The 27,561-nt window shown below is 38.0% G+C and overlaps 1 protein-coding gene across 2 annotated transcripts in view; it reads right to left on the bottom strand.

Moving 5' to 3' along the window:
* Positions 1–1,669: 1,669 nt before the first annotated feature.
* scg3 (secretogranin III) overlaps positions 1,670–27,561 on the bottom strand; it is a 29,371-nt gene continuing 3,479 nt past the window's right edge. Inside the window, exons 6-12 of one of the 2 annotated variants that reach the window (XM_048562618.2) lie at positions 26,765–26,926; positions 21,423–21,600; positions 16,212–16,328; positions 7,932–8,015; positions 7,694–7,804; positions 5,600–5,686; positions 1,670–3,077 (exon numbers count right to left, since the gene is read on the bottom strand). In XM_048562618.2, coding sequence (XP_048418575.1) covers positions 2,959–3,077; positions 5,600–5,686; positions 7,694–7,804; positions 7,932–8,015; positions 16,212–16,328; positions 21,423–21,600; positions 26,765–26,926 — 858 coding nt within the window. In that variant the 3' untranslated portion in view covers positions 1,670–2,958. The remainder of the gene's footprint in view (positions 3,078–5,599; positions 5,687–7,693; positions 7,805–7,931; positions 8,016–16,211; positions 16,329–21,422; positions 21,601–26,764; positions 26,927–27,561) is intronic. The other variant, XM_048562619.2, reaches the window with a different exon arrangement.

The following is a 27,561-nucleotide window of genomic DNA, read 5'->3' on the forward strand; positions in this document are numbered from 1 at the left end:
AAATCCTATTGTGAATGCGTTCCTTTCAAACATTTCTTTAAAACAGCTGATGTGGAATTAGGCACTTTCAGCTTGCTCTCAGGTTCTAATTAAAAATCTGATTTAGTCAATCAGAAGAATACTACTTGTTTCCAGAGACAGAATCATGATATGGGAATTGAAACTTATTTTGAATATCCAATGAATCATACACTCCCTGGTTGGTTCTAATAGATGCAAAGAAAATCACCCTCTTTGATTGCAGTGATAATGTGCTTTGGTGTTAACTTTTCCAAGAACATTTGTAATGCACCTCATAGGCATGTTATTAATTTCTTACTAGGTTATCTGTTAAACTCGGCTGGGCAAATCTACCTTTTAGGACTCAGTTGAGGATAACTTTGTAGTAATTGACTTGCACCCACTTAGAACTGGATTGAGGCAGAACATGCTTGCTTAATTTGTAGGCTTTTACAAACTGCAAAAACAGAAGGCTGGATGAACATGTCTCCAGTCAGGATTTTCCAATGAATTGCTACAGTTAAATTGTTACTGTTGTGTTATGCGATATGACTGCATATTAGTTGACAGTTATGAAAACAAATCTAGATCATTAGTGTTTTTGGGACTTCTTCAACTTCTTAGATTTGTTTGAACAGGGGAACCTGTTTCAACTAGACAAAGAGAACTACAAAAAAGAACATGAGAAGGACTGCACTAAGCTACTTGGCCGTTGAAGCCTGCTCTCCTATTTGATAAAATCGTGATTGATTGTGGCCTCCACTCCAGCTTTTCTGTCTGCCCTCCATGACCCTTGACTCCCTTGATTAAACAAAAATTGATCTCAGCTCAATCTTGAATGTATTCAGTGATTCAGCCTCCACCGCTTTCTGCCAAGGAGTCAGACTACTGACCCTCTTCTAGGGGGGAAAACATTGTCCTTTATCAGTGTTAAATAGGAATCCCCTAATTTTTAAACTGTGCCCCGAGTTCTAGACTCCCCAACAAGGGGACACATTCTCCCAGCACCTGTCCTATCAAGAACTCTCAGAATCTTCCATGTTTCAATAAGATCACCTCTCATTCTTCTAAATTCTGGCAGATATTTAGCCCAACCTATTCAAATTTGTTAATAAGAAACCACCCTCATCTCAGGAATCAGTTGAGTGAACAGCTTCTCTTGCAGTTATATCCATCCTTAAATAAGGTGACCAGAATTGTGAAGAGTACTCCAGATGCAGTCCAGATGAAGCCCTGTATCAGCTGCAACAACACTTTTCCCTACTTTAATGCTATCATTCCTGTTGTACAAAATGCCAACATTTCCCTTCTAAATAACTTGCTGTACTTACATACCAAGTTGTGTGATTGATATGCTGGGACACAAGGCGTTCTCTGTACCACTGAGTTCTGCAGTCCTTTTTCATTTAAATGACATGCTACTTTTCTATTCATGCCAAAGTGGACAAGTTCCAATTTTTAACATTTCTGCCTATTCACTTAACCTATCTAAATCTTTCTGTACACTATTTATTTGTCCTCTTGATAACTTGCTTTCCTACCTTTCTTGGTGTAATCAACAAATTTCGCTACCATACATTCGGTCCTTTCATCCAAGTTATTGGTATAGATTGTAAACAGCTGAGCTGCCACCACTGATCGGTATTATTCCAGGATAATTTAACTAAACTTGTAAAGAAAACTCAAACAGTTTAATACTTTTTACACGAGTTTGAAAATTTAACAAATATTTACACTTGAACAAAGTACTTTTTGCGTTTTACTGGCAACACACAAATGGCTCCCATCTACTTGTACAAAGGACACAAAATTTTGCACACAACTCGTTCAGGTAATCGGCTGCAATATTTTTCACTCAGAAGTGATACATCACTGGACTTTATGTATTTCTCCTCCTCTCCCCCTCCCCACTGCCATGAGCACCTACGATTCTCAACACTTTATTTTAGAGGACCATTTATTGTGATCAAATAATGGAAATACAAGGACATTATAATTTGTTTGCAGAATTACTGTTCAGAGCAATATTTCCACTCATGCAACTCTCAAAATCTGTTTTAGTAACCATCCTGTTGGGCAGAAGAAAAAGCCAGTATAGATTTCTGAACTAATATCCACTAACCAAGCTATTCTGTACAAACCATTCCAACGCATTGAACAGAAAGAGTAAAACAAATTTGGAGCTGTTTAAGAATTAAAAACACTTACAACAAACCTTTGTACATTTCATAAGTCTACTGCCATTAGCTAAAGTCGAACAAAATTTAAACTAATATTAAAACGAGCTTTCTTGAAGTGTGATTTAAAGTTTAGCCAGATAAATTGTCAGTGCAAGTGATTGTTTTCAGGGATTTTGAGTCCAAAATGAATTTGAAAGGAAACCTAGAATGCATAAATTGATTTTTCTGTAAATCAACTAGCGCTTGCAATTATATGATAATCGGACCAATCTGGACATGCATCAGAGGCCGTGGACATTTCTTTAAAGATTGTTGGTAAACCCTATACTTGATTTGGTGTAATTAAGCTGTAATTGCTGCTGCAGTCCCTCATGTTGAAAATGGATGTTTAAGATTTGAAAGCTTCACCGCGTGCAATGGCTGTATTGCACATTCAGCAGTCTCTATTCTGAAATAGGGAAAGAGTCGATGTCAGGGATCTGTGCTTCCAGCAGGGAGCAGCATTGAGGAAACTGCCTATGTAGCATTATTTCTAACCTTCCCTGCCTAACAACATAGATTCTCCACTAGTGCCATAGAATCATCCCTACTTGTCTTTGATTTCTGTTGACTCTCTATTCCCCTATTCTGGTTTAGAATCTGCTTGATGTTGCAGAACAGCCAAGAAAAAAATCTATTATACACTGGCTAATATGAACTAGAATTAAGAAAAGTTGCATTGCCGGTCATTGTCGAAGGATCTGACAATCAGGACGGTTCCCTCTTGTATTAGAGAATGTCACAGGCTTTTGTAAATACGTTTGATTACATCTCCTTCGCTCTTCTCCAGGATCCCTTTCTGGACATAGGTGTCAACTTGTTGATCGATGACATCACGCAGCTTCTGAAGGTCATATTCTGTAACAAATTATATAACACTTATTTCAGCTGTATGTTCAGACAGTGGTCTAGATCAGGAATCTACAACCTATGGCATCAAAGTTGCTTTTGCAGCCCATAACTTTGATTGCTTGAATCTATTTTGATGTTAATTAAATGACTTATTTTGGTTTTCTTTTAGTTGTTCTTGATGGAATTTAGGCATCACTAGCTATTTATTGCCCATCCCTAACTGTCCTTAAGATGAGAACAGTGAGCAACCTTCTTGAAATGCTGCAGCCCGTGTGGTGTAGATACAGCAAAAGTGCTGTTTGGGAATGTCTTCCAGGATTTTAGCCTCGTGGCAGTGTAGGAGAAGTAAGTTAATTCTAAGTCATAATATTGGATGACATGGAGTGTGGCGGTGCTCCCATGATGTCTGCCGTCCTTTGCCTCCTAAGCAGTCAAGCCAGCAGGTTTGGAAGATGATGTTATAGGACTGGGTGGTGAGTTGCCACAGTGCATCTTTTAGATGGTACACAGTGCGATCACTGCTTGAGTAGTGATGGGCTGCCAGTCAGGCAAACTACTTTTTTTTTCTAGATTTGTATCAAGCTTCTTGAATGCCTTTCGACTTGCATTCAAGTGTGAGCAAATGGAGAGTATTCTTTCACACTGTTGGGAGGCTTTGGGATGTCAGAAAGTGAGTTAAGTGACACAGTTCCTAGCCTCTGCCCTGCTTTGTAGCCACCGTATTTAAGTGGTTTGTTCAGTTACGTCTCTGGTCAGTGTTATCGTGCAGCTAATCATAAGTATAATATTGATAAAAGTTCTAATCAAGTAACAAAGTTTTAGCTAAGAAAAATGGTGTTGTTGAAATGTGTCTGTCTTTCATTATTATTGACAACTGAGTAACAACATTATGGCTCAAGATAATTCTTTTTGACTTAAAAAAGGCTCTTTTTGTTATTCATGTTGCAGACCCCGGGTCTAGATAGAGAATACATAGGCCTTGAGAAGATATTAATTAATACACACCCTTGTGAAGAAATGTTTGTAAATGTTCTCATTTGGGGAGGCAGTGGCATAATGGTGATGACACTGGAATAGTAATCCAAAGCCTCATGTTCTGGGAATGAGTTGAAACCTGGTGAAATTCAAATTCACTAAAGCTCTGGAATTAAAAGCTAGCTAATAACAAGTAACCATTGTAAAAGAAGTCCAGCTGCCCTTTCACGAAAGAAATCTTCCATCCCTTCCCGGTCCAGCCTGTGACACTGCAGACCTACAGCAGTGTGATTGACTCTGTGCTGCCCTCTGTGCAATTAGGGATGGGCAATAAATACTGGGCGAGCCAGCAATGCCCATGAAAGACTTTTTTTGTTTTTAAATTGCATTCTCAATAGTTGGATCCAAATAATTGCAAATCAGTTGTGGCTTACCTTAAACAGCTACCTTTATTGATATAATAAAATGGGAGGCTGGATGAACACAGCAGGCCAAGCAGCATCTCAGAAGCACAAAAGCTGGCAGCATCTCAGGAGCACAAAATGCTGGGCTAGCCAGCAATGCCACATTCCGTGAATGAATGAAAAGAGCATCATTCCCCATTTTATTATCTTGGATGGCCTGCTGTGTTCATCCAGCCTCCCATTTTATTATCTTGGAATCTCCAGCATCTGCAGTTCCCATTATCTCTGATACTATTTTAACCTTTATTGATATGTTGGCTGACGTGAAGTTTAACTATGAACCGTAACTAACCTTTAAAGTTATTTCAAAATAACTAAAGTTGGCCCTCAGCTAGAACATGTTGAAAGGGGCCATGCAGATTATGGTTAGAAGTTTCTTAGAGTGGAATTCTTTCACTTTTTATATCTGCAAGACTTACTTTGTGGAGTGTGGTTAAACTGAAAGAATTTATCCTATTGTATTTGAATGTGAATATGATGCTCTTTTCATTCATTCACGGAATGTGGCATTGCTGGCTAGCCCAGCATTTATTGCCCATCCCTAATTGCCCAGAGGACAGTTAAGAGTCAACCACAATGCTGTGGGTCTGGAGTTAGAGTAGGCCAGACCAAGTAAGGATGGCAGATTTCCTTCCCTCAAGGACATTAGTGAATCATGGGTTTTTCATCAACAACTGACAATGGTGTCAAGATCATCATTAGATGCTTAATTTTAGTTTTTTTAAATTGAAATCAAATTCCATTGCCTGCCATAGCAGAATTTGAACACAGGTCTCCTAAAGATCCGGAAAATGTTCCGATTGATAGATTGATAATAATATCACTAGGACATTGCCTTCCCTCTGATAGCTCAGAACGAATCAAAAATGAAATTTCATTGTATGCCCAGTACATCACATGCAGCAAAAGATTAGTTGTGAATCTATCTTTCCATATTTATTTTCAAACAATATAAAATGGAATTCTTTCCATCAGTTTTTTTTAAAAGTGTAAGTTACCCTCAGTCTTAAGCCTTTTTAAAATTAGCTTTGAGTGTTTTTCGTCTTTACTACTGAAAGTGCATTTGCTGTTCAAGACTATCAAACATACCTTCTCCATTTCCTTGCTTATTGTGTTTCTTCAACCATTCAATATTCTTTCTGATTGCTGATAGATAAGATTCAGTTTTGTCAAAATCTGTTGATCAAGTAAAAGAAAGAGCCATTGTTGCTGAGTAACAAGAACTATGAGCTGTAACTCATGCTTAAAAGTAAATGGTTTGTGTGTTTTGTAACATCTCATGACGCAGTTTATATAAAACAATACATTGCAAACACTGCATGTTGTGCAAACAGTATAAGTGAGACTGCTTCTTCAGCTGTTCTTTTACCTATTTACCAGGCACAAGAAATTCTGCATTGGTTGAGACAGAATGTAATACTGGGTTTGAACTAATGGCAAAATGGAATTCAGTGCAACAAGTTTAATTTCAACTATATTTTAGTAACCTTTCTTGAATGTCAGAACTGTTCATAAATAGTCACCAAGCAAAATGTAATAACATCCCTGAATGAGTTGATTAGCAAATATCCATATAATGCCACAAACACTATGTGTGCAAAGGAAAACCACTGGATTGACAACTAGTATTTGCAGTTTTATACTACATACCTGAATGTACAATTTTTTTAAAAAAAACTTCTCACTTGCTGGATGCAGACTGAGATGATCTTACTTTGTAACAGAGACAGAACCTGCTGTAAAAACTCAGCAGGTCTAGCAACATCTGTGGTGAGAAGTTAGAGTTAACATTTCAAGTTCAGTGATCCTTCCTCAGAAATGAAAGTGTCATAGTTCAGAAGAAGTGTAATTGTACTCAAAATGATAACTCTGTTTTCTCTCCACAAAGGCTGCCAGATGTGCTGAGTTTTTCCAGCAATTTCTTTTTTGTTTCTGATTTCCAGCATCCCCACAGTTCTTTTGTTTTTAACTTTGTAACTCACTGGATAGCAATGAGAAACAAGGGACCCAACTGTGGCATCATTTAACAGTGAAATGAGTCATGAATGGATGCATTAAAACACAGAACCAAATTTTCTACTTTCATTTCAGAAAAGATTACTATTCAGTGAGATTAACTATGTAATGTAAAACAGCAATGTCCAAATAGACTGCTGGTGTAAGATTAACAAATTAGCTTTAACATTGTGATTTGAGCTACTTCTAGAACTTTACTGGCTGATTACATTGATCAGTGCTCTGTTCCACCTTTTTCTATGTATTATGTGCTTCCTATGCTGTACACTGGGAATGTCATTTTGTCCTCAAACATTTCCTGAACAATTGCAGTGACCTTCCGGTTACTGTAATAGAACAGATTTTGTTCAACGAGCAGCTACACCTTAGGGGATTATACAGAGTGCCGCTGACGGGACTGGCACTTGGATTTGCCATAAGGAGAAGTCCAAGTCAAGATTGAAATGAACATTTATGCTTGTTAATTCATGTACAATAGCCATACAAAAACAGCAGGCTCACATGAGTATGGTGGGGGTGTTAATTTATATTAAAAGCTGTAACAATAAACCTTATTATCATCATTTGGAACACAACCATTTTTCCACAATCTGTTATTAGTGAATGTTCATCTTCACTCTTCTTATGATTAGAAACACACTTGACAAACATTGGCAATAAATGGCTATGTTTAAATAATGATTTTTTTTTGTGCATGCATTGTTTTGAAACATTTTGTTTTCTGTAAAAAAAAAAATCAAGTGAGCCCTTAGATAATAGCTCCATAATTGTTGTGATGAGATCGCACAGACAAGCAGAAATCTTAAATGCCGGAAAAGCACAACACGTTATGAATTAGCTGATATTTTAAATAGAGATCGTCTGTCCTAGTTCTGATGCTGACTGATCTTTGTACTTTTAGGATTTAAAAAAAAAATCAGCCCTTTAATGTCCAGGGAAATTAGATTTTTTTTTGTGTGTGTGTGTGTGTGTGTGTGTGTGTGTGTATAATGTTTCATAATTAAAAACTGTCATCTTAGCCTCAGCAAATTTCTGTGACATTAGCTGCTTGCAATCTCCTGTGAACGGTTTCCTGTTGAGGATTTTAATAGGCATTAGGATGGTTGGTCTCATTTATTCAGTCCCTGTGAAGTGAATGTCGGCTCGAGGGAAACGGAAAATTTGCACCTTTAGAATTTTCTGTTTTTTCTACTTCTTTTGTGGAATCCTCAGAAATTGCAGACTCTTCCTGTGGCTTGGCAAAATCACTCTTGGTGCTGTCTATGTCTTCGCTGTGATCTGGTTTAAAAATAAAAGTCCTTAGTTTAGCACAAAACATGCTATTTGTGCAGAAGTTATACTCCTGTGAGACAATATACTTGTTTCAATTCTTTTAAAAAAATGTACTTTTAGATCTGAATATTACCTGCTGCTTCCTTACTCATAGGATAAGCCTTGCCTTTACTAAACTTTGTCTTTGTCTGTACAGCTATCATTGCATCCAAATTTTCTGTAGAAAAACAGAGTTAATTTTGACAAAATACAAAGTGAATCAGAGTGTTTTCAAACAATCTGTAAACATACAGTACTAGGCGATCTGTTCACAGTTTGGGATCAGTGATAATTATTTTGTTTCTAGTCAAAAAGCAGCCTTTTTCAAATCTTCTTTCCCTTCTATTCATATAACACACAGAAAAACCTCATTGTAACCCTCAAATAATTTGTAAAATTAAACATTCTATACCATACATAAACTCAGCCAACGGAGTATTTGCTCTGCAGTTGTTAACTTTCCATCCACATTCCCTTATTGGGGTTCAATCAGTATCGGCATCACCTTGATGCCTTGCCCAAGCCTTCAGAAATAAATAGTAGGCTCCCCCGACAAATCATTTTTCATCGACCTATTCAAACGTTATGACACACTTTTTGGGAAAGCAGGACTTGAAACTGGGCTAGAGGTAGGGAACAGTACCACAGTGCCACAAGACCTTTTCCCCCTGTTAATACACAACTCCCCCTTTCCCCCCCCCCCCACTATTTTTGACACACTAAGCTGAATCGGATGGACATTCCTAGCTCTAGATTTAAACTCAAATGGTTCAAAGTGAGGACTTGAGCATTCTCTAACCTCAGATGCACTAATTAAGAAACAGACAAAGCTTCTCCAAACGATAGATTACATTGATGCCCTTTCTCCAATAGATGCTCAAGTCTCCAGAGAAAGAGAGAGAGAGACAATTCCAATGTTGCAGATCTCAAATATCAGTGTCTATTTCAACATTCTTTGCCCAACCTCCCCCTCCCCATCGCAATATATACTTCCTGGCTAAGGGATTCACATTTAACTTACTATGTGTTACACACAATCTAATTTAAAAACAAATGCAATTAATTATAATGACTAGTTCACAGCTGTATACAAGCAAATAGGATGGTTAGACAGCTATTTACCTTCATTTTAACACCTCACTATTCATCTTGGGGATAATGACAGGAATAAATCAGTTTAATTTAGAAGCTGCCAGTGTAATTGACATTGCTACAAATTGAAATTAAAGCTATTCTTTCAACACAAACCATTTAAGGACCTGAAAACAACTGAATCACATAAGTTGCTCAGCACAACTGAATTCTAAGTAGACACACTGGACGTAAATAGAGCCTCAGTATCTAAGCAACTGAAGTATTTATCCGCTGATTCTTGTAGAATCATACAATCCTGTGACTTCAGTTCCTATAGCAACTAGCATCCTCTGGAGAAAGCTGTAATATGAGCATTTAGCCTTTGTAGTTCGACTCACTGATCTTGGTCAATGTACAAAAAAATCTCTGGGTATATGCTTTTGGAATGCTTCGTTTATCATGATAACTAATTTTGTACCCCAACTGCAAGGTAAGTTTGGAGAGATTACATTTTGCTTTCCATTTTTAATCAAAACCCTTTGCACTGCTACAATTTGCTGAACTGTCTATTCATTTTAATGGAGAAATTGGCACTTTGTGATTTGTGCTGGAGCTTTACTTGAAAGTTTTAAAAAAGCTAAAGTCTTTTGGAAAATGTATGATATTTAATGTAACTCAAAAATGGGTTGCAATTTAAAATATGATTCAGTAAATCTGTACACTGGCTTAATATGTTTAAACGTTATAAATGTTTATGATTTTGCTCATAGTCAAAACATAGAATTATTATTTGAAGAATTACATACCTTGCAGCAAACAACAACTTTTTTTTCCAATTCAGTGGCCTATTGCATTATTATTACAGGAGTCTATTAAATGTGCTGAGATGCATAAAGACAGAGGAGGTGTTAAAGACTGCCACCCTTTCGCGTCTGATATCTATGTTCAAATCCATCTCAGACTCACGTTAACCATCTGGCTATAAATGTTCTAACGAATATTATTTAGCTTGCAGAGCTATAAGTTTGAAATAAATTACAAAACAAAAATTACGGTTATTTTAATAATCTAGATTCCATGACAAGAGAGCTAGTGTGCAAGAGAGAAAAGTTTGAAGGACCAAATCCTGGATTTTCTTGTATTCTTATTATGAAGTACATTCTGCCACATTAGTCAGGTTTCTAATGCAAGTGGGACCACAATACAAAACCAGCACCAACTATGCAACAATGGGCACTAAATTGGCAACTTCAGTCAAAAGGGTAAGACAATAGTTGGCATGAGAGATGAAAAAATGCTATCAGGTGTATTTGTCTTCAGGCCAGAGACACTACTTTTACAAATATGCAATTTGAAATTATTTATCCATATAAATGCCCTCAGTCAAGTTTGGAGGTGTTTAATCTGGTACTAATTGCACAAAATAGAAAGTGTTCCATTTTCTAACAATAACATTTATCACTTTTGGGCAAAAGGTAATCTGAGAAACTTGAAAAATAAATACAAGTCCCATCACTGAGTACAAATGTTATACGAATGCATGATGAACAATTAAAGAGAAACTTGCATTTATATTATGCCTTATGATATTACTCAGAGCTGTCTCAAAAGACATCATCTATATAGAATTAAACTGACATTGCAGTTCAGAAACTGCCCCTTTGCCCAAATATCCTTCATATGAGCATTTCTGCTGTGTTTCAATATCATCTTTTCTTGAATCCTGCAACCATCAATCTATTAAAATATTGTGTTAACATAGAAACCGAAAGAATTATGAATGCTGTGAATCAGGAACAAAAACACAATTGCTGGAAAAGCTTGGCAGGCCTGGCAGCACCTGTGAAGAAAACAGAATTAACACAAAATGTTAATTGTGTTTTTTCTTCACAGATGTTGCCAGACCTGCTGATCTTTTGCAGCAACTTTGTTTTCGTAAGTGTTAACAGAGAGACAGGCTCAGTTATTAACATCAGTTGTGCACTTGACAGCTTGTCAGCCTCCTGTGAAAAGACAAAGTTTTTCTTTTGCTCTATACCAAATTTCTCTCAGTTAGTTTTATGCCTAATGAGACCTCTTTCAGATTCCTTACTCACTGGAAGCAGGCTGGATTGATCTACAAGCAGGCTCATAATTATATGATGAAGGATCTAGGCCCGAAACATCAGCTTTTGTGCTCCTGAGATGCTACTTGGCCTGCTGTGTTCATCCAGCTCCACACTTTGTAATCTTGGATTCTCCAGCATCTGCAGTTCCCATTATCTCTGATCATAATTAGATGAAGTTGGCCATTTAAGACCAATATGTGGAACTATGTCTTTATTCGATGTGAGCAGATGTGGTTCTCAGCAGAAAACACTGGCCATTTTTAACTATTTCTGACCACCTTGAGAAATTGCCCTTAACTTGCACTGTTTCCTTTTTTATAACCAGTTCTTTTTTTAATGCAATTTGTTGCCTTTTTTTAAGAATTACACTATCCTTCATCTCCTCCTTGTGTGGCACCAAATTGGTGACATCCTGAAACTCCATTCACATTTTAAAAAGGCTGTCAGTAACTTTGAAGAGTAGTGAAATGCATTACATAACACATGTAGCAATTAGTTTGTATGCTACAATATTCTGAAACATTTGAGTTGGAGTAAACTACAATTAATTTTTGTTTTATAGTAATAAGGTATTTTGTAGTATAAGGTGAGAAAAGAATGTTAACCAGACCTTGCTGGTCCTCAAGCAATGCCATAAGATATTTAATGCTCAATAGAACGGACACAATGGGGCATAGGACTTCAACTGAAAGTCTTTTTGAACCATGGCAACAAAGCTGGTGCTGCTTTAGTGTGTCAGTACAAACATGAGCTCAAGCCTCTGGGATGAACCTGAAAACCTTGGTATTCCAGCTCAGTAATGACAGCCGCTGCCAACTGAGTGAAGCCAACACTTATGATGCATATGCGGTCATGACTAAGTCCATTATAATCTCTTTATTAACTATTGGTTACATTAACAATACTAATGCCAAAAACAGAAACAGTCAGTGGACTGATATTTAAGACTTTTTTTTGAACATGTACATTTCTGCTTTTAATGTCTTTCAATAAATACATCTGGAAATCATGGGCAGCATTACAATTGAAAACATGCAGTTAAAAACACTACTCTTACTAAGTAATGATAGAGACAGCTCTGTTAAAGTGCTCCACTTTAAAGGTTCAACTTCAAAGCTTTTCCATCAACAAAATTAATATTTAATGTGCATTTGATATGTTTTCCAGTAAAGTGAGTATGTTCTATATTTACCAATGGCACCATCATGTTTCTGTATGCCCTTGTGGTATGAAGGTGAATTTCAAAGTAATATGCTGGTAACTTAGTGCTTTTAATTGTGAAGAAATAGCAGCTCTGCAAATTCTTTATGCATAACATAGTGATCCCCTTTGTATGATTCAATGCACTAAGTTCCTAATTTCCCTTTGGTGAGCCATTATCACACTATTACTTTGCAGATGAAAATAAATGGAACTGTGCAGGCCTTGTGAACTGTATCATATGACTATTTGCTGGCTCTCCCTTTCACCTTCAACTGCTGCACACGCTTTAATATTACAGTTGATTTCTAACTGTGCAGCATCTTATTATTGTAATCATACTTAGCAGAGGCTTGCCTTGATACTTTCAAGTGACTTTGAATTACATATGGAAAGCATTTCAAGGAAGTGATTGCTTATTCTAAGCATGCAATTTCAAGATGATGACTGACAGGAAATGAAACCGTGGGCAGTATAAATGGCAATTGAGGAACTCAATCTGCCAATCTTTCATTGGTTGACATGATTGTTCTATCAAGCATAATCATCTTCTTCTTTCCTAAGAACTGTAATTTTTCATATGGTTAGAATAATTAGAAAATAGCTATAACCTAAAACACATTGGTTGAGCTGAGAGAGAAACAGTAATTAATAGCCCCTGCTGTAATATATTTCAAAGTGCCTTTGATCATATTATACATTGGATTTGTAACAGAGTAGCATAGCAATGGGGCTGGAATCTAATATTATGCATCATACAAATTGATTCCTGAAGGTGTCAGATGCCCTTGTTTTATTTTACACTATCAAAATATTGATATCCTTTCTGCGTAAGAGCAGAAGAAAGTCAAAAACCAGAAATGATCATTCAGTTCTTCAAACTTTTTTTGTCCCAGAGTTTGTGTAAAATTACCCTAAATTGGGTTAGCGCCAAACATTCATGTCGATTGGTTTCCTGCTTTAAAAGAACAAAGTTCTTTCTCCTACATCACACCTGAGAAATAGCAAGCAGTACTATTAATATTCATAGTCTTCAATTTATCAACATATGTCATTACAATTCATTTTTTGCAACTTAAAATTGTTCATAAATGAACATTCTGTAAAGAATCATATAATTCCAACAGTATGGAAGGAGGCCATTCAGCCCTTTGAGTCCACACAAACTCTCTGAAGAGCATCCCACCCAGATCCAAACCCCTACCCTATCCACATAACCCCACATTTCCCATGGATAATCCACCCAACCTACACATCCCTGGACACCGTGAGCGATTCAGCATAGGCACTCTACCTAACCCACGTATTTGGACTGTGGGAGGAAACCCACACAGACACTGGGAGAACGTGCAACTCCACACAGACAGAGTCCTGAGGGTGGAATCAAATCTGAGTTCCTGGCACTGAAGCAACTGAGTCAATGTAAAGCTGGAAATACTCATCGAATCAGGCAGAATTAGTGGTGAGAGACGCAGTAAAGGGATGAGGAAAGGTCATTGACCTGAAAGAATGACCCTGCAGTGATGAGAAAACCAGGGTCATTCTTTCAGGTCAATGACCTTCCATCGTCCCTTTACTGTGTCTTTCTCACCACTAATTCTGCCTGATCTGACGAGGATTTCCAGCATCTTCTGTCTTTATTTTTCCCTGGCAGGATGTTTCACATAATATGGCAAGAATGCATTGCCTGGAAATGAGGTGGAGGTATGTTCATTAAGGCATTCAAGACACAATGGCCTCCTTCTGTGTCTCAACACTTTTGTGAAGTAAAATCATTGCACATGGACAAGAGTAAACTTAGTCGCACTAAAGCAGCACTTCCCAAATGTTGTAGCTTTGTTTACTTGCCCCATGTCTTGTGATCTCAGCATGAAAATATGGGTGATCACACAGTCATTGAGCTTGTTTGTTTGGGAGGGTGCAGGCTTGTGTCCGCTCAGTGGTAGCTGGAATATATCGTAAGTCTTTAAAATGCAGCATTATATTCTTAAAAAAAAGCCAACATTTTCAGAGATAATGGGAACTGCAGATGCTGGAGATTCCAAGATAATAAAATGTGAGGCTGGATGAACACAGCAGGCCAAGCAGCATCTCAGGAGCACAAAAGCTGACGTTTCGGGCCTAGACCCTTCATCAGAGAGGGGGATGGGGGGAGGGAACTGGAATAAATAGGGAGAGAGGGGGAGGCGGACCGAAGATGGAGAGCCAACATTTTCACACTCCTTTGCATCAGCGGCAACAATGAAGCCAAAGAGATCTATCTATTAGGTCACACCCACCATTAGAAAAACACATCAATTTAAATAAGTTTTCCAGCTGTTAGCACATTATCTGACCTCTACAGCATTCATTGCTGCCGCAGAGTTCCTAACCACAAATTCCTGTCTCATTACACCACCGAGGTTCTAGCAGTCACTATCCAGTTGGGGAAGCCTTGCTGTAGAATGACTAGTACCTAACGTAGAAAACTACAAAGTTACCAAGTGTAGCATCGTTCATCAAACTAATATGCAGGCCATTTACTAGTGTTAATACTTTCCCAAGATTATAGGAACCGTTATTAATTCTGACATTTTTCGTTTTATCTGTGATATTTTGTTGGTATAGATCTTAGTGTCACATTTATATTGCATACTTCTGGAACTACGGTGAAGCATTTATCATTGACTCATACATTTCTTAACCCTGGATAGCTGATGCCAGCCATTTCTGACTGAAAATTGTGTTCACTGCTATCTAACTTAGTCTCAAATTGCTCAATATGTACTGCATTTGATGGCTCATTCTCTGACCTTTTTGTTATTCCCTGTTCTCTGTTCTCACTCACATTTTGTTTCAGTTTCATGTCAATGACCTTGGCAGCTAATCATCCAACTCAATCCTCTTAACAAATCATTTTAGTCTACATTCATCACAATGAAACATGTTTCCAGTCCTGAATCACTATAATTTGATCTTTTCTTATAAAGGCATTAAAAAACCTGTACTTCTTCCAATTTTTCAGACATGCTTTATTTGAGTTTCTTACAAATCCATTCAACAGCTGCTGACTCCATCTCTGATGTTGCTACATTTCGTATTTATTTTCTGTCAAGAATTCACAGCTCTACTCCTGCCTGACTTCAACTCCATTCTCTTCCATTGTTAGACTTCTATGATGCTTTTATGCAAACTTTTTTTTTTCATTCTAACCTCTCCTCACTCTTCTGTCTGAAGCTGAAGTCTAGGCAAGACTGGAATACTGGTCTTTTACTTGGGAATATCCTTCTAACATTTCTGTCATACAACCAAGAAAACATTTGTACTGCATTTTTTGGCTCATTCACTGACCCTTTGTTATTCCCTGTTCTCACTCACATTTTGTTTCAGTTTCAGGTCAATGATCTTGGCAGTTCCTCAGTTCTGAGGAAGGTTCACCGGACCTGAAACGTTAACTCTGATTTTTTTTTTTCTTTACAAATGCTGCCAGACCTGCTGAGCTTTCCCAGCAACCTCTATTTTTATTCCTGATGTACAGCATCTGCAGTTCTTTCGGTTTATGCTCAAGAAAAAAATTATCATCTGTTGGGCAATTTCTTTCTCAACTTTTGCCCTGAAATAGTATGCAGCTCTCTATTTTTTTAAATAATGTCACTACTGCAATGGAGTTAGAGCACTGATCAAAACACCAGTTGGATATTAATCCTAGATTTCAAACACATAAACATGAATATGTGAAAATGAGCTCATTGAGTTCCCTCCTTTGAACTGACTATACACTATTAACATTGCAAGTCTATTTAATCTCTACAGAGGTAGAAAATAACTTTAAGGAGAAACTTACTTCCTGAACTTCAAAAGCAATTGAACAAGAACCAACAGGTGAAATGCTGCACCTATATTTGTTTATTCATAGAAAGTTTACAGGGATCACATTTGCTGTCACTGTGAAAAGTAAAGTTCATATTTGATCATAATGGAGCAATTTTTCTATGCAGTAAATTTATCCTCACCCAAGTATGAAACACCTTCTTCAGGTGTTATTGTTCCATATTTCACCATCATCTTCACAAAATCAATTAATGTCTTCATTATGGTTATTAGTGTTTCTTTCTCCTTTGCATCTTGTTCTGTGTTAACAAAATCAAAATCAGATGTGCTGTGTAAAACTTGTATACAGCATCAGTTTTCCACAAATCCGGAAACATAATGACCACTTAAAAGGCACATCTCAATTTTTAAAACAGCAAAGGGATTTTTAAAACAGCAAAGGGAAGCAACAAAATTGATTTTGTCGCACATTCTCCGTATCCTGTAGGTTGCGAAGTCCCTAGGTCCTGATTAATTTCACCCTAGAACCTTAAAAGAAGTGAGATAGTTGATGTATTAATTTTAATTTCTGAACATTCCTTATATTTCTGGAAAGTTTCATGAGAATACGAGTTAGAGAACATAACTCATTTATTCAAAAAGAGAGGGGAACAGAAAACCGGGAACCGCAGGCAAGTTAGCTTACATAAGTCATAGGGAAAATGTCATAAGCTATTATTAAAGACATTACGGCAAGACACTTAGAAAAGTTTCAGATCATCACTAAGGTTCTTGTAAGAGGGATCACGTGTTTAACCATTATTTTGAGTTTTTTAAAGAAATAGCGCACACTATAGATAAAAGGGAATCAGTGGATGTACCGTACTTAAGATTTCCAGAAGGCGCTTGAAAATGGTCAACATCAAAGGTTATTTCAGAAAGTTATCATGTAGAGGGTAGCATAATAACATGGATAGAAGATTGGCAAGCAAACAAGAAACAGAGAATCAGCATAAATATTTTCTGATTGGAAAGATATAACAATGAGTGTGCCACAGCGATCAGCGTAGGGACCTTAACTGGTTAAAATTTATGCAAATGACTTGGGTGAAGGGACAAAGGTATGATCAGTGAAGTTGTGAAGAGGACATAAGGCTACAAAGGGATATGGATAGATTAATTGAGTGATCAAAGGTCTGTCAAGCTGATTATTATATGGGAAAATGTGAAATTGTCCAACTTGGAAGAAAACATTTTAAAAAAAGAAACCTTATCTAAATGGTAAGATGTTGCAGAACTGAGATATAAGCAGAGGAATCTAGGCCTCCAAGTGCATGAATCACAAAGTAGGTTCAGAACTAAAGGGATCAAAGGATATGGGTGAAAAGCAGGAACAGACTATTGAGCTGGTTGATCTGGCATGATCATTGTGAATGGTACAGCAGGCTTGAAGGAAAGAATGGCCTACTCCTGCTCCTATTTTCTAAGCTTCTAAAAGATTACTGTGCAGGTACAGCAATTAATTAGAAGAGCTGATAGAATGTTGGCATTTATTGTAAGGAAAAATGAATACAAAAAGATTATAATTCAGTAATAAAGGGTATTGGTGAAATCACAACTGGAGTATTGGTCTCCTTATGGAAGGAAAGAAGTAGTGGAAGAAATTCAGAGAAGGTTTACTAGACTAATCTTGAAATGGGTGAGTTGGCTTATAGGGAAAGGTTGGGCATCTTAGGCTTGTATATTTGAGTTAAGAATAACAGGCATTTTTCTTTTATTCACTCTCAGAACATGGGTTTCTCTGGCTAGGCCAGCACTTTTTGCCTATCCCTAACTGTCCAAAAGGCAATTAAGAGTCAACCACATTAGGCCAGGTAGAGTGATATAGTAAGACAGCATAGAAACAAGTCCTTCAACCCAAACTGGTCCATGCTGATCATGGTGCCCACTCAGCTAGTTCCAATTGCCTGCATTTATTCAAAATCCATCTAAATCTATCTAAACCCTTCTCGTCCATGAAACTATCCAAATGTTTTTTTAAACGTTTACCTGCCTAAACCACTTTCTCTGGCAGCCCATTCCATATACGCACTACTGTCTATGTGAAGAGGTTTCCCTTCAGGTCCTTCTTAAATGTATCATCTCTCACCTTAAACCTATGCCTTCTAGTTTTCAATTCCCCATCCTTGGAGAAAAAGACAAAGTGCATTCATCCTATCTATGACCCTCAGGGTTCTAAACACGTCAATAAGGTCACCCCTCATTCTCTTACATTCCAAGGAATAAAGTCCTATCTTGGCCAACCTCTCCCTTTAGCTCAGGCCTATTAGTTCTAGGTTCATCCTCGTCAATCTTCTTTGCGCACTTTCCAGTTTAACTATGTCTTTCCTGTAACAGGGTGACCAAAATTGTACACAATACTCCAAGTACAGCCTCATCAATGACTTATACAGCTGTGGCATAACATGCCAACTCCTATACTCGATGCCTTGACAGCATGCTAAGTGCCTTCTTCACCACCCTGTCTACCTGTGATGCCACTTTCAAAGAACTATGTACTTGCACTCTTAGGTCCCTCTGTTCCACAACACTCCTCAGGACCTTACCATTTAACTGTACAAGTCCTAACTTGGTTTGAATTTCCAAAATGCAACGCCTCACACTTACCTGTATCGAACTACATTTGCCAGTCCTCAGCTCACTTCCCCCTCAGATCAAGATCCCTCTGTAATTTTTGATAACCTTCTCCATTATCAACGATACCTCCTAATGTTGTATCATCCATAAACTTGCTAACCATGCCTTGCTCATTCACGTCCAGATCATTTATGTAAATAACAAATAACAAAGGCCTCAGCACTGACTCCTGTGGTACACCACTCATCACAGGCCTACAGCCTGAGAAACAAGCTTCAACCATTGGCCTCTGCTTCCTACCATCAAACCGATTTTGAATCCAATTAGGTAGCTCTCCCTGGATCCCATGCGACCTAACTTTCATGACTAGGCTGCTATTTGGGATCTTGTCAAAGGCCTTACTAAAGTCCATGTAGACAACATTCACTGCCCTACCCTCATCTATCCTCTTGGTTACCTTTTCGAAAAACTTTAAAAGATTTGTCAGATATGAATCCCCGTACATAAATTCATGCTGATTATCTCTGATCAGACCTTGAATATCCAAATGTTGCTTGATTCTGTCCCTTAGCATGCTCTCCCTTGACTACCACTTGCTCACTTGCCTGTAGTTCCTTGGCTTGTCATTGCTATCTTTCTTAAACAATGGAAAAACATTAGCCACCCTCCAGTCTTCCAGAACTCTTTCAGTGGCTAAAGATGAGGCAAAAGGATCTTAGATACTCTTCCCTAGAGGACATTAGCGAATCAGGTGGGTTTTTCACAATGATTGACAATGGTTTAATGGTTATCATTAGACACAAATTCAAAATTCTGTTTCAGCCATGTCAGGATTTGAATACGGGTTCCTAGAACGTAAACTGAGTTTCTGGATGAATAGACCAGTGACAATATCACTAGGCCATTGCCTCCCCATTTGATTGGACCATGAAAGATTAAAGGGGTTTTGATAAAATCCATGTTGAAAGGTTGTTTCGACTTGTGGAAGAACCTAGAGCTAAGGGAACACAGTTTAAAAATAAGGAGTAACCCATTTTAAACAGAGAAGAAGAGAACATTTTTTCCCTCACAGAGGGTTGTGCATCTTTGGAAATATTTGGAAATATTCCTGAAAAAATGGTGGAAGTAAAGTATGTGAATTTTTTTTTGAGGCAGAGGTCGTTAGATTCTTAGACTCCCTATAGTGTGGCAACAGGCTGTTCGGCCCAACAAGTCCATGCTAACTCTCTGAAGACCACCCCACCCAATTCTCTATCCTATCCCTGCATTTCCCATGATCGATCCACCTAAGCTGGACACTACAGGCAGTTTAGCATAGCCAATCCACTTAACCTGCATGTCTTTGGACTCTTAACATGCAACGTGTGTGTGTGTGTGTGTGTGTGTGTGTGTGTGTGTGTGTGTGTGTGTGTTAGAGAGAGACATGATCGCATTGAAGTTAGAGGAAGCTTGACATGAGTGCCCATTCCTGCTCCTAAGTCATATGCTCACATCTTACTTTTTATTTTAAATGACAGGGCTAATGCCCCAGATATGATGTGGAACAGAAAACTATTGGCTCATAAATATTAAGTGCAATTTTTTCCACAAAAGCTCATTCATAGCATGTAGCTAAACATGGCTTACCATTTTCATGTGACTATATTGATAGCTGTCAAGGCTTCATTGCTGCGAAGGGATGGATTGTTAAATTCCGACATCAAGTGTACGATTTCTACTATTTTCCACATTCAGGCTGGCTATCACTACCAATTAGCTTTGGTGAGTGGCTACACAACAATCTGACAATAATATCAGACAACATTAATTATTAAAGCACCAATTCATTTTCTGGGACTATATTTGGACCAAATTCTGTGGTCAGCAATGAATGATTGGTGCCAGCCTTTTTTCCCTTTTGCACATTACCCATAGATTTTCTACAGATGTTTGTATGCCTGTTCCTGTGAGACAACAGACAAGAGTATGACAACTCCGGAGGCAATGCAGGCTATGTACGAAGAAACCAGCCACTGTGTCTTTGATTAACTGAATCAGGGTAAAGTATAGTTAAAGTGCAGCACAGAATCTGAACTAGAGACAGAGACAATTAGATGGAATAGTTGATTCAATGTTAAATCAGGTATAGAAAGCAAAAGAAGGATTAAAGGGAAATAAATGATCAAACCAAAAAAAACAAAAACATTTTTATGTTTCCAGAAGTAATTAAACTATGAATGAACGAAACTTTACTCTTTTAAAGGTTAATTTTCTGTAACATATTTCTTGCAGTACTTACCACAGAGTATGCCAATAAATTTCAAATATACAAATACAATTCTCTTTTAAATATTTCAGCTGATAACAACTGAACATTCTCTCTGAAAATCTAATTTCACATAACTGGCATGAAATTAATTTATTGAAAAATGTGTAAAAGCAATTTTTTCATGCGAGAATGATTAACATTTAATAATGAAAATTACATGTCAGTATAACGGAAGACTAAAAATTTACTATTACTGTGGAATGGGCAAGCTTTCAGAGTTTCTGGTGAAATTAGTGTGTATATAATAGCATAATGCAGCAACTTAATATCATTCCAAACATTTCAATAGTGAGACTCTTGGTAAGTCATCATTCTCATGCAGCTTTTGGAGGAGTATGGCACCTTGGACAGCAACATCCTGCCTTACCCATTTAATTGTGCAGAGGCAGTCACTGGAAATTTACATTATTACCACAAATGGCAAGCACTCCTATTTCCACAACTGGATCTACCCTAAAATCTGAATTACCTGTGTTCAAACTCTTCAGCAGGTTGTAGAAGTTTGGGAAATATTGAAGATCACTCAGGTCATCAGCAACAAGTACACTGCTTCTTTGATTTATATTATTGTTTGAGACCCCACTGTTGCCTAGAGTACCATCACTCCCCTTCACAAGCTCCTCTTCATTCTTAAGTTTTTTGATCTTCTATGGAATGCAAGAAAGTAAAAAAGTAATAAATGTCTTTTCATTAGAGTGAGACCATTCAGGCGTGAAATCAAGATCCACATAAAAAGTATTAGAAATTTGTAACACCATTCTCCAGGAAGCTGTGGAGGTGGGGACATTTGGAGCTAACAAAATCAAGGTAAACTATTTGTCTCTGGAACCCCAATAGCCAACAGAGGACATCTCTAGTGTGTAGGGAAATTGCCTTTCCGAATTTCATTACAAAAGTAGAAATAATGCCTGTTCTACCCAATTGCCTGTCTGATAGACAAACATTTGGGCAAGGGATACATTACATGCAAATTGTATTTTTTTTCAGAGTTGCTCCTAAGTTGTGACCTATGCCAATATTTCATTAAGCTATTTACGGAGATCTCAGAATAGCTGATTAGACAGTGTTCTTTCGTTTTTGTAGTGAAATCCATGCATGTAAATATTTGACACACTACTAATCTTGAAATGGAAATAAACAGGTTGGTATCAACATTTTCCATTGAAGACCCTTCATGATTTTAACTTAATGAAGCAGGTCATCAGTAACACTGATTGTCTGTTGGGTAAGAAATACATTGAAGATATAAATACAGAAGAGAGGAACAAGTCATTTCCTCTTATGAATGAAAGTTTGGCAAATGGTTAAAAAAGGGAATTGGCAAAATTGCAAGAACACAATCTGGCTCATTCACTGTCATAAATTGGAAATGGCTCGGGAAGTTTAAAAATGTGAAATATCTCTGACGTAAATTCAGCTTTTTTTTCTTTCAAATATGATAGTATAACTGTCTCATAATAGTAAAAATGTAATTAAATATCTGCAATATTGATGATACAAAATGATGTTGTGCATATAAATGTAGGCAATATTATAATTAATATACAGGTATTGCTTTTAAAACATAGGGCATTGCACTAGATTTTTTGTTGTTGGATGTATTTTGTCCTGCACTGAGCATTGTTCCCATTTAAAAGTGAAGCAAGTTCTGAAATCTGTTCCACCTGAAGGTATATGAAAAATCTTGTGGACATTTGGTCCATGTCACTGAGGAAGTATTTGGTCTCTGCTAACCAACTTGCTGCAGTGTTTTGGGTTAGAGAACAAAATGATGGGCATATCCTGAACCCATATATTACTCGTTGAAGTGTGCCACAATGTAGCTGAATTGCACTTTAAACTGCACTGATTGAGAAGGAAAACAAATTTGTCTTCCAAGAACACATTTCATTACCTCAGAATATCATCCAGGAATTGTGTCACAATCAATTGTTCTTAACAATAAATATTTTGCTCCTGAAATGTGGACGCCAATGAAGATAAATGTGGAAGACAATTTTCACACATCAAAGTCTCACAAATAGCTTAAATTACTGGATAATCTGCTTGAATGATATTGATAAAGAACTAACAAGGTAACATCCCTGCTCTTCTTAAAAAGTATGACAGGATCTAGGACATTCATCTGAAAGGGCAGATAGGATCTCAGTTTAATTTTTCATTTGAAAGCTGGCACCATTATTGCACTGCTGCCTTAGGCAGTCTAGAATGTGTGCACATGTCACTTGAGTGGGGGCTGATTGCAATATCCTCTAACTTAGAAGTGAGATTGTTACCTACTGAACTATGGCTGGTACCTTACATTTTATGCAAAATTAATTAATGAAGGCAAACTTCCACATAAACACAGGATTGCTGTTGGCCTTTTGAAATTCTGAACTATTACTTATATTCCATAAATCATAAAGATGATTACACAGTCTGATTGGTTGATATGATTGCTATTGTGCAGTTGCTGAGGAGCTGAGAATGAGAAACTCTGTGCTTTATTGTCCAACTCAAGAGGGATGATGCGATTAGTCTTGTGGCTAATAATATATGCTACACTTGTAATAATTGGTTCCTTGAAAAAATGTTATTTGATAAATATTAAATCATCGATGCTTTCTGATTTTGTATTCTTATTGTAATTCTATCACATTGTACATATGATGTTCACTTGCAATGATATTTGTATATGTGTTGCCAACAACCCAGCAGTAGTTTTTATGATAATCTCATTTGGCCACTACTACAAGTTCATGATTTACACAATGTTCTTCAGTTTACTTTCTTCTCCTTATCTTCTCAACGTATTGATTCTATAAAGAGTCTGATTGTGTGAGCACTAAATGTCTTCTCTAGTAGCTCATCAAAATGGCCCTTGTGTGCCATGTTATTTTGTTATTCAATTATGAGCTGATTACAGCTAAGCATGCACTTTTGCCCATATCCAATTGGACTCAATGTTTAGCACTCAAGGCTGAACATACCTGGGGATGTCTCTCCCTCCTAACACCGGTGTCAAGGTCAACTGCAGTAACTTTAGCTTGATGCTGGTTAAGAATATGCAACCTGGATGTGAGTTTGTTCGCTGAGCTGGAAGGTTCATTTTCAGACGTTTCGTCACAATTCTAGGTAACATCATCAGTGAGCCTCCGACGAAGCGCTGGTGTTATGTCCCACTTTCTTTTTATCTGTTTAGGTTTCCTTGGGTTGGTGATATCATTTCCTGCGTTGGTGATGTCATTTCCTGTTCTTTTTCTCAGAGGATGGTAGATTGATTTGGAGCTAGTGTGTTTGTTGATGGAGTTCCAGTTGGAATGCCATGTTTCTAGGAATTCTCGTGCGTGTCTCTGTTTGGCTTGTCCTAGGATGGATGTGTTGTCCCAATCAAAGTGGTGTCCTTCCTCATCTGTATGTAAGGATACGAGTGATAGTGGATCATGTCGTTTTGTGGCTAGTTGATGTTCCTGTATCCTGGTGGCTAGCTTTCTGCCAGTTTGTCCAATGTAGTGTTTGTCACAGTTCTTGCAAGGTATTTTGTAGCTGACGTTCGTTTTGCTTGTTGTCTGTATAGGGTCTTTTAAGTTCATTAGCTGCTGTTTTAGTGTGTTGGTGGGTTTGTGGGCTACCCTGATGCCAAGAGGGCCGAGTAGACTGGCAGTCATTTCGGAAATATCTTTGATGTAGGGGAGAGTGGTTATGGTTTCTGGGCCCGTTTTGTCTGTTTGTTTGGGTTTGTTGCTGAGAAATCGGCAGACTGTGTTCATTGGGTACCCATTCTTTTTGAATATGCTGTATTGGTGATTTTCTTCTGCTCTTCTTAGTTCCTCTGTGCTCCAGTGTGTGGTGGCTCGTTGGAATAATGTTCTAATGCAGCTTCGTTTGTGGGTGTTGGGATGGTTGCTCCTGTAATTCAGTATTTGGTCCATATGTGTTGTTTTCCTGTAGACGCACAGGATCCTGTAGATCCAACACACCACACTTCGACGGACTACCAAAAATTCACAAACCAGGAGCCCCCCTCAAACCCATAGTGTCGCTACCTGGAACACCAACCTACAGATTAGCCAAGGAACTACACCAAAGACTAAAACACCTAGTAGAAGACTCCCGCCACTCCATTCGCTCCACCCAAGAATTCCTGAACACAATCAAAGACACCAAGATAGAAGAGGATGAAATAATGGTCTCCTTTGACGTAACAGCCTTGTTCACATCCATCAACATCAACCTGGCCAAAGAAACACTGACTACAATATAAGAAGAACCGAAGACACATACACCAGACACCACCAACCTCATCAGCAAGGACAACATCATCAAGCTAGTGGACCTATGCCTCACCACCCACTTCACTTTCAATAACAAAACCTACAGACAAACCAACGGTACACCCATGGGATCTCCGATATCAGGGTTCTTAGCAGAGGCAGTAATGCAGAGACTCGAACAAACAGCTCTGCCAATCATCCAACCCAAACTTTGGGTCTGCTACGTGGATGACACCCACAAACGAAGCTGCATTAGAACATTATTCCAACGAGCCACCACACACTGCAGCACAGAGGAACTATGAAGAGCAGAAGAAAATCACCTATACAGCATATTCAAAAAGAATGGGTACCCAATGAACGCAGTCCGCCGATTTCTCAGCAACAAACCCAAACAAACAGACAAAACAAGCCCAGAAACCATAACCACTCTCCACTACATCAAAGATATTTCCGAAATGACTGCCAGACTACTCGGACCTCTTGGCATCAGGCTAGCCCACAAACCCACCAACACACTAAAACAGCAGCTAATGAACTTAAAAGACCCTATACAGACAACAAACAAAACAAACTTCATCTAGAAAAGACCTTGCAAGAACTGTGACAAACACTACATTGGACAAACAGGCAGAAAGCTAGCCATCAGGATACATGAACGTCAACCAGCCACAAAACGACATGACATACTATCACTCGTATCCTTACATACAGATGAGGAAGGACACCACTTTGATTGGGACAACACATCCATCCTAGGACAAGCCAAACAGAGACACGCACGAGAATTCCTAGAAGCATGGCATTCCAACTGGAACTCCATCAACAAACACATTGGCTCCAAATCAATCTACCATCCTCTGAGAAAAAGAACAGGAAATGACATCACCAAAGCAGGAAATGACATCACCAACCCAAGAAAACCTAAACAGATGAAAAGAAAGCAGGACATAACACCAGCGCTTCATCGGAGGCTCACTGATGATGTTACCTAGAATGGTGACGAAATGTCTGAAAACTAACCTTCCAGCTCAGCGAGCAAACTCACATCCAGAACCTCAACCTGAGCTACAAATCTTCTCAAAACTTGCTAATATGCAACCTGGCACCGTCTGGGATTTCAGTCTATGATCAATAGGGAAATGCTTAGTGATGAACTCATTGTATTATTGGAAAAGCCACTTCCATTCTTTAGCTGAGGTTTCAAAATGATTTTAGCCATGAACAGTCAATTATACTCCAAATAGAGCAGTGTTTTGTCCACAGATAAAGGAGTTATGAGCAATAACGTGGAGGTGCTGGTGTTGGACTGGGGTGGACAAAATCAGAAATCACACAACACCAGGTTGTAGTCCAACAGGTTTGTTTGAAATCACAAGCTTTTGGAGCACTGCTCCTTCATCAGCTGGAGTCTGACATGATGATGCTCAGCTGATGAAGAAGCAGTGCTTATGATTTCAAATAAACCTGTTGGACCAAGCAGGTGACTTCCGATTTTGTCCACCCCAGACCATGGAGCATGCCGTATGCCCTTAATTAACTTTAATGAACTTACCATTTTCTCTTCTTCTCTTTCATTCAAATCATCATCTACTTTCATACTTGGGTAATCAATATTTCCAGCCTCCACTTCATTCTTACGAGCTTCATCAGTAATAAGTTGTTGTAGAGCTGTTGCTACTTCATCTTCCAGATTGTAAGCCTGATTTTCTGTTATCTGTAACAAGAACAATTCAGCATCTAAATAGGGTTAAACTATTTAGAAACTATTTAGTTTCATTTTCTCTTTTGTCTGATCAACCTCCTGCCAAGAGGCCCTGGCTCTTCCCATAGAGTTTCACAGCCACTGGGCATCTTCTAGTGCTACAGCCAAATGGGCCATCTCCATTTGTAAGTTAAGTGATATTTAAACAATACTTTAGCCATGGAGAGTCTGATTCTACTCTCACCCAACAGGCACATTTTCTTGGAAGGCAATCAAACACCCTGACTAATCTTAAAAGTAAAATGTTGTGAATACTGGAGATCTGGAAATAAAAACAGAAAGTGCTGGAAAAACTCAGCAGGTCTTTGAACCTCTATGGGGAGGGAAATAGCTAACATTTCTTTGCATTCCAAAAAGAGTTATATTTGACTTGAAATGTTAGCTCTGTTTCACTCACTAATGCAGAAGGAGCTGTTCAACTGATAATAAAACAATATCCGTTTTATGGTTTGAATTGTGTCATCACAAAGCTTTGAATCATTCAGTCTATATTTCATGTCTTCTCAGTTGTTACATTAAATATGATTGCAACTGTTTGTTCTCCTCTCCAGGGCACCCATGTTGTTCCAGTTAGCTCTCAGTAAACC

This window comes from Stegostoma tigrinum, chromosome 33 (assembly GCF_030684315.1).
Source record: "Stegostoma tigrinum isolate sSteTig4 chromosome 33, sSteTig4.hap1, whole genome shotgun sequence".
Classification (NCBI taxonomy): Eukaryota; Metazoa; Chordata; class Chondrichthyes; order Orectolobiformes; family Stegostomatidae; genus Stegostoma; species Stegostoma tigrinum.